Consider the following 8,815-nt stretch of genomic DNA (forward strand, 5'->3'; position numbering starts at 1 on the left):
CCAAATTTGTATGTAAGTTTTCTACTTAAAACAAAGTTATAAAGCCTTAACGCAAATGCAACTAAAGTTTAAAACATCGTGGAAGAACCCTAAACGTAAATTATGAAACACACCTCAATAGCTTTTTATTTTTAATAGAATATGTCAAAAAGCTTTCCATTTTATACCGAAAATTTCATAGCTTTACCATGTTTTTAGAAAATTGGCCAAGATTACTTGAAAAATTTAAATTTTCTTTAGAATACTTGAAAGCTTTCTTAAAAGCTTTATATTTTCTTCAAAGTATCATCGAAAGCTTTTAATTTTTTAAATTGAAAGTCTTAAAGCTGCACATTTTGTATAGAAAATTTGTTAAAAACTTTATATTGTTTAAAGCATCATCGAAAGCTTAACTTTTCCTATTGAAAATCTCAAAGCTGCACATTTCCTAAAGAAAATTTATCAAAAGCTTTTTACTTTTTATAGACATGTTTCAAGATTTCTATAAAAATATGAAAGCTTTACATTTTCTATGCAAAGCTTAATCAAAAGCTTTATATTTTTAATTGAAATTTAAAAGCTTTATTAAAAGCTTTATATTTTATATAGACAATTTCGAAATTTTGTAGAAAAATTGTGAAAGCTTTACGTTTTATCAAAAGCTTTACATTTTCTTAAAAATAATTTAACGATTCATCAAAAGCTTTACATGTTTTACAGAATAGTTCAAAGCGTTATTAAAACCTCTATATTTGTATAAAAATATGAAAGCTTTACATTTTGTTTGTAAAGCTTTATCAAAAGTTTTATATTTTTATAAAAATATCAAAGTATAATTAAACGTTTTTTATTTTATATATACAATTTCGAAATTTTGTAGAAAAATTGTGAAAGCTTTTCGTTTTTAATAAAAATTTGCAAAGCTTAAGTAAAAGCTTTATATTTTTCATAGAATATTTGTAAGCTTTATCAAAAGCTTTATATTTAAATAGCTTAAATAGTTAAAAGCGCTATTAAAACCTTTATATTTGTATAAAAATATGAAAGCTTTACATTTTGTTTGTAAAGCTTTATCAAAAGTTTTATATTATTATAAAAATCTCAAAGTATAATTAAAAGCTTTTTATATTATATAGACAATTTCGAAATTTTGTATGAAAAATTATGAAAACTTTACGTTTTTAATAAAAATTTGCAAAGCTTAAGTAAAAGCTTTATAGTTTTCATAGAATATTTGTAAGCTTTATCAAAAGCTTAACATTTTTTTAAATAATCCAACGATTCAACAAAAGCTTTAAATTTTTGACCATATAATTCAAAGTTTTATTAAAAAAATTTACACTTTTCTCTAAAACTTCAAAACATTTTCTATAAAGATTATCGAAGTCTTATAATCTCTTTTGAAAGAAATATTTGAAAGTCTTTTAAATGTTTTATAATTTATTTTCAAAATTTTCAAAGTTTTTTTAAAAGCTTTAAGTTTTTTTTATATAAAATCTTAAAGCTTTATTAAAAGTTTAACATTTTCTTTAACAAATTTCAGGGCTATATCAAAAGCTTTATATTTTTTATAGAAAATCTTGAAGGTTTATTAAAAGTTTTCAACTTTCTTACAAAAATCTTTAAGATTTTGTTAAAAGCTTTAAATTTTTTGAACATTTTCGTGCTTTTCATAAAAAATACGAAAGCTTTGCGTTTTTATAGTAGTTTTCAAAGTTTTATTATTAAAAGCTTTATATTTCCCATAAAGTATTTCTAAGTTTTATTAAAAGTTATACACATTATTTAGAAAAATTTGAAGTTTCATCAAAAGCTTTACTTTATTAAAGAAAATTTCTAAGCTTTGTTAAAAGCTTTACATTTTCTATACAAAATTTCAACATATTATAATTTCCATAACATATTTCAATGTTTTTTTAAGAACTGGTTAGGTTCTTAAGAAATGTTTAAAGCTTTATTATTTTTTATTTATATTTTTTAATGAAATGTCAAAAGTTTTTATAAGATTTAACTGATCTGATAAAAAGATGAAAGCTTTAGTTAAAAGTTTAAATTTTCTTTAGAAATTTACAAAGCTTTATCAAAAACTTAACATTTTATATAGCAAGTCTTTAAGCTTTATTTAATAAAGCTTTTTTGAGAAAATTTAAAGTTTTTTTCATAGAATATTTCAAAGCCTTTTTAAGAATATATATTTTTTCGAGAATATAAAAGCTTACATTCTATAATGTTAAAAGCTTTACGTTAATTGAATTAAAGTTTTATAATTTCCATAGAAAATTCCATAGCTTAATTAAAAGCCTTAAATTTTTTATGCAAATATTTCAAAGCTTAATTAAAGCTTTATATTTTTTTTAAAGTTTTATATTGTTTACAAAAATGTTAAAAGCTTTCTATTTCCTGCTAAAATGTTAAAAGCTTTTTATATGATCTAAAGCTTTATTTATATATACCATTTTAGAAACTTTATTAAAACCTTTAGGTTTTCTATTGAAATTTGTAAAAAATCTCATCAGTTTCTTTAGAACATGTAAAAGCTTTTTATTTTCTATTGAAATACTAAAAGCTTTATCTTTTATATATAAATTTGATATAGTTTTTTAAAAGCTTTCAACTGTTTATCGAAAATTTTAAAGTTTTAAGCTTATTTCCTATAAAAAAATCCAAAAGCTTTACGAAAGCTTTAAATATTCTGCTGAAAATTACAAATATTTATAGAATTTTCTTTTATGCTACAAAGATTTAACAATATCTTGCTTTTTTGTGAAAAAAGATTTAATAGCTTTATTAAAATCCTGTAAAGCTTAATCATTTCTTTAAGAAAATGTTCTTAATTGCAAACTCTTTCCTCTTTCCCCCTAAAACCCATCTAATCAGGAGAAAAAACAGTTTTAATTTTTTTGGCTAAAGTACAAAATGTTAATAACGTCATCATTATCAAGTTCTTTAGACCTTGTTGTCAAATGATAAAATGCCAAAGTATATAATTTTTTTATTTAATTCTTGTTGTTGTTTAACTATTAGGGAAAGAGCAGAAAGAAAGACAGACATTTAGACTCATAACTACTGAACTGAACTAGAACTAAATTTAGTTTTTATATTATTCTTCTACAGTTTAGGCAGTCAGCAGGTATTTCTATGGGGATTTACTATTTATTATAATAGAGTATAGAAATTATACATGAAATGATTACGTTTCTTTCTATTTACATAGAAAGCTTATGACGTAGTTGTTGTTTGTTATTTATGTAGCATACATTTAAGTTTAAGCAAAGTGATTACGTGTTTGTATTTCATATAAAAAAAGTAGCAAAAACCTACAATCCATTTTTCAAAATTTGTTTGGCAAACACAAGGTACAAGTCTTAAACACTCACATACACTCACTTACAACATTTTATAACAATGTGTGAGTGTATGACCTCATTTATAAATATTGTTGATTTTGTTGTTTTTTTGCTTGCCTTCGTTTACAATAAATAATTTCAAAGATTTTTCTTCGATTAAATATGAAATTATAATTAAATTTAATTGTTTACATTGTTGACATACTAGTTTACAAAGAAATGTGGTGGAGGTTTATTTGTTAGGTTAGTTTGCCAAAAGCAGTTATTGATTATATTAATGGTGGATTGGGACAGAGAGAGAGAAAGAGAGCGAGATAATGATAAGGAATGTAGATAATTTATAGATTTTAGAGATATTTTACATGATTTACTGTTCTTAATTTTGCAATTTTAATAGAATGTAATAGTTGACATGGTGTAAACAATAGTTTACCTCGTGTAAACAGCAGTTTACATGTTATAAACCATAGCTTACATAGTGTTAACTATAGTTTACATGGTGTAAAATATAGTTTACATGGTGTAAAATATAGTTTACATGGTGTAAACCTTAGTATACATGGTGTAAACTATAGTTTACATGGTAAAAAAACTTTACCTACATTAGGTAAGATATAGTTTATATGGAAAACCAATAGTTTACAGGTGTAGTTAACATGGAGTAAACAATAATTTACATGGTGTAAACCATAGTTTACATGGTGTAAAATATTTATTTGGCGCGAACCATAGTTTACATAGTGTTAATCATAGATTGTATGGTGTAAGCCATAGTTTAAATGGTGTAAATAGTAGTTTATATGGTGTAAACCATAGTTTACTTGGTCTAACAATAGTTTACATGGTGTAAACCATAGTTTACATGGTGTAAACCATAATTTACACAGTGTAAACCATAGTTTACATGGAGTAAACCATATTTTACGTGGAATAAACCATAGTTTACATGGAGTAAACCATAGTTTACATGATGTAATCCATAGTTTACATGGTGTAAACCATAGTTTACATGATGTAAGCCATAGTTTACATGGTGTAAAACATAGTTTACGTGGTGTAAGCCATAGTTTACATGGTGTAAACTATAGTTTACATGGTGTAAATCATATTTTACATGGTATAAACATTATTTACACACTAAAAAACATTGTTTACGTGGTGTAAACTAAAGATTATATGATGTAAGCCATAGTTTACATAGCGTAAGCAATAATTTACATAGTGTAAAACATTATTTACATAGTTTAAAGATTGTTTTCATAAAGTAAACATTGTTTACATATAGTAAACATTAGTTTACATATAGTAAACTTGAGTTTACATCGAGTAAACTTTAGTTTACATGATATAAACATCAATTTACATGACGTAAACATAACATTACTTGCTATTAATATTAGTTTACACGACATAAACTTTAGTTTACATTCTGTAAATATTAGTTTGCATTGTGAACACGTTTAAAACAATACTTTACTCTATGTCAACAATAATTTTAAGGGGTAAACAATGACTGCCATAATGTCAACTTTAAAACAAATGTAAACAACGATTACTGTACATAAATATGATGTTAACAAGGTCTAGATTTTGAGAAAACTTTAATTTTGCTCAGTGTCAATAAAGTCTAATTCATGTCAGCTATAAGTGTAACGTGTAAACAATGACTAAAATTGTGTTAACAATGATATAGTAGTGTAAATAAAGGTAAACGTAGAATAAATAAACTTGAATCATAGTTATGATGTAGACAAGGTCTAGAATTTGAAAAAAAACTTTAGTTTACCTCGATGCCAATAAAGTTAACTTCATGACAACTATAAGTGCAACGTATAAACAATGACTAGAATGGTGTAAACAATGATATTAAAATGTAAACAAAGGTAAAATAAAGTAATTAACATTATTTGATGTACAATTATGTTGTAAACAAGGTCTAGCATTTGAGAAAACTTTATTTTTTCAAAGTTTTAATAAAGTTTACAACATGTCAATAATATGTTTAGAGTGTAAACAATGACTAGAATGATGTAAACAATGATATAATAGTGTAAAATAATATAAAAAAGTGAATAATCTTGATGCATAATTATCATGTAAAAAGTGTCTGAAATTGTTTAGTTTACCTAGTTTACTTTAGTAAAAATAAAATCTACTTTATGTCAACTATACTTAAGTCGCGTAAACAATGTCAAAAGTGATGTAAACAGTGATAGAATGGTGTAATCAAAGGTAAACTATAGAATAAATTACCTTGAAGCATAATTATGAAGTAAAAAGTGGCGGAAATTGTTTAGTTTATCTTAGTAAAAATAAAGTCTACTTCATGTCAACAATATGTAAATAGAGTAAACAATGACTAGAATTAGGTAAACAATGTTGGAATAATGTAAACAAGAGAATAAAACTTGAGAAACTAACCTTGAGACATATTTGATGTAAAAATAAGCTGGATTAACTACTTTACCATGGTAAAAATAAAGTCTACTTCATGTCAACAATATGTAAATAGAGTAAACAATGACTAAAATGATGTAAACAATGTTGGAATAATGTAAACAAGAAAAAAACTTAAGTAACTAACCTTAAGGCATAATTTTAAAGTAAAAAGAAGCTGTATTACCTACTTTACCTTAGAGAAAATAAAGTCTACTTCATGTCAACAATATGTCAATCAAGTAAACTATGACTACAATGCTGTAAACAATGTTGAAATAATGTAATCAAGAAAAAAACTTAAGTAACTAACCTTGAGGCATAAATTTAAAGTAAAAAGAAGCTGGATTACCTACTTTACCTTAGAGAAAATAAAGTCTACTTCATGTCAACAATATGTCGATCAAGTAAACAATGACTACATTGATGTAAACAATGACTAGAATGATGTAAATAATACAAACAACTGGAGTAAATAGGGTTTTTTTGTTACAAAATTATAACAATTTGACAGTTTAATGACATCGAAGTCAAGGTTCATGTTTAAAGCTTCGCAAAACATATCACAATAGTAAAACTTCTTGAAATCTAGAACCCCATTTATAGATCGCCTTAAGAGATTTTTTCCATTTTTTCAAATTAAACTTACCATTATCATATTTTTCATAAGAATCACGTTCCTGCTCCTGCATATCATCCTCCTGCTCTTCATTCACCTCATTTATGCTCTCATTTTCCAAATCGAAATTACGCTCATCCGAATCGAGTATATATTCGGTTTCCTCTTCATTCGATGTTTGCGATGATACAACTTGATATGAGGGCGGTGTTAAGACAGTGCCCTCCTTATCAATATGGACATTATCTGCACCAGCAGCATAGGCGATATTCGGTTTATCCTGCTGCTGTTGATGTTGCAGATGATTGTTGTTGTTGTTGTTGTTAGAGTGTTGAGTGGCCGATTTAGGTTTGGCGGCTTCGGCCAGACCGTTATGGGGTTGATGACATGGAAGTATAAGGAGCGTTATTAAGAAGAGAAAGGCATAAGGGAGTAGGGGATTGTTGTTGGAGGAGGATATTGCAGCTGATGAAGACGTTGATAATGTAGTTGATGTTTGTTTACGTTTTTGTTTATTATGATTATTAGTTTTAGTTTTTATAATTATATGTTTTATTAAAGATAATACTACATTTTCTGCTGGTTTTTTATAAGGGGAGTTTTGTTGTTGTTGTTGTTTAACGGTTATTTGGGATTTTTGTTTTTGTTGTTGTGGTTTATATACAAATTTATGTTGTTTTATTTGTTGTATAAACGCTAACATATGTGTTAACAATAACGTTGTTATTACTTTAGCAACATTGTTTATAAACAATATTGCTGGCACATTATACTCCAACTGCTGCTGCTGCTGATGCTTTTCATTTTTAACCAAATTTTGCTTAGTTTCATAAGACAACCTTAGACGTCCTCTCCGACGTTTACTATTAAAATCTAATGATTCTTGTTTTTGTGAATCTAAGGATTCTTGCTTTTGTATTGGCGTCAACATGTTGCTGTCGTTTAAAAGTTTTTCTTTTAAAATTTGTGCCTTTTTGCGGTTTTCCGTTAAGAAATTAAAACTAGGCTTTGTTGCTTTTTTAATAGCTAAGCCTGGTTTAATTTCTGTTGGTTTTTGTTGTTCTTGTTGTTGCTGTTGTTGTGCATTTTGCTTAGTTGTTTTTAGCAAATTTAAGGCCCATTGTGTTGCTAATGTTTTGTTAACATTGTTGTTGTTATTATTGTTGTTATTGCTCTTAATGCTTGTTGAGGAAGAGGACCTATGCAGGGCAACATTGTTGTTATTGCTGTTGCTGCTGTTGTTGTTGTTGTTGTTTAAATGAGTGCCAGCAGCTAAAGGGAGTTTAAGGTTTACTGTTATCCCTTGTTGAGAGCGTAAGTGTGTTTTAAGAGAATTTTCATGTTTGTTGTTGTTGTTGTTTAAACATATTAAATTTTGTTTTGTTGCTGTAGAGGTTTTTGCTTTTGTTGGTTGTGGCCAAGTAGTAGTAGTTGTTGTTGTTGTTTCCTTTAAATGTTGCTGTAAACATGTTGCGTGTTGCTGCAACATTGGACCCCTTAAATTGATCGTGTTTTAGAAATTTCTCTCTCTATTATTCTTGCTTTATTAAATGTTTTTGTGCGAATTTTTTTGTTTTTAGTTTTAAAAGTTTTGTTGTTGTTGTTTTATATAGTAAAACCTTTAATATAATCGTTGTTGCCGTTTGTTGGGGGGAGGGGGGAGTTTAATTTGCCCCTAAAATTTTAGTTTAATAAATTTTTGCTTAATAGTTAAAGGTGCTGTTGGTTATAGTTGTTGTTTTATTTAGTTTAAGTTGTTGTAGTTAAAGTTTTAAGTTAAATTTTGTTAAATTTTAGAAGACTTATGTTTAGTTTTTTCTTTTTGTTACAATTATTTGAATTTTTTAGATTTTAACACTTTATTATTTTTATATTTTTTTACATATTATTTTTTTTTTAAATTTATTTTTTAACTTAAAATTAAGTTTTTTTTAAATTAATTTTTATTTATTAATAATTTTATCACATTTTTTTTTATTTTTTCTTAATATTTTCTTTTTTAATTAATTTTAATTTTATTTAAATTGTATACATTTTTTTAAAGTATTAAAGTTTATTTCTTTTTCTCTAAATTTCACATTTTTTTGTTGTTCACTTTTTTCATTTCACTTTAAAAATTTGCTTTAATTTCCTTCTTTCACGTTTATTTTGTAAAACCTTTTAAACAAATAGTTTTATTAAACATTTTGCCTTTAAATTATATTAAATTTTCTTTCACTTATATTTCATCTACTCCCCCAGCCTAATTTTAGGCTTTAATTTTTTTTCTTATATTTTCCTTTTTCTATATTTTTTTTCTTTTGCTATATTTTTGCTACAGCAAAAAAAAAGGTTTTATGTTTTCCCCATTTAAGCGCCAGTTAGTTGTGTTTAATTCGCGTACCTTTACCGTTATGATAACTCGTTTATTTTTCTAGTTTTCGTAAAGCTATTT

At 25.6% G+C, this 8,815-nt stretch overlaps 1 protein-coding gene across 3 annotated transcripts in view; it reads right to left on the reverse strand.

Moving 5' to 3' along the window:
* The window catches only part of LOC119601800 (sodium/potassium/calcium exchanger Nckx30C-like), a 103,192-nt gene extending 94,985 nt beyond the window's left edge, over positions 1-8,207 (reverse strand). For all 3 annotated transcript variants that reach the window (XM_037952979.1, XM_037952978.1, XM_037952977.1), the window contains exon 1: positions 6,412-8,207. In XM_037952979.1, the coding sequence (XP_037808907.1) occupies positions 6,412-7,870 (1,459 nt within the window). In that variant the 5' untranslated portion in view covers positions 7,871-8,207. The remainder of the gene's footprint in view (positions 1-6,411) is intronic.
* Positions 8,208-8,815: the final 608 nt, after the last annotated feature.

Source organism: Lucilia sericata, unplaced genomic scaffold, assembly GCF_015586225.1.
Source record: "Lucilia sericata isolate MDLA Ls3-8-SP2 unplaced genomic scaffold, ASM1558622v1 Contig000192F_arrow, whole genome shotgun sequence".
Taxonomy (NCBI): Eukaryota; Metazoa; Arthropoda; class Insecta; order Diptera; family Calliphoridae; genus Lucilia; species Lucilia sericata.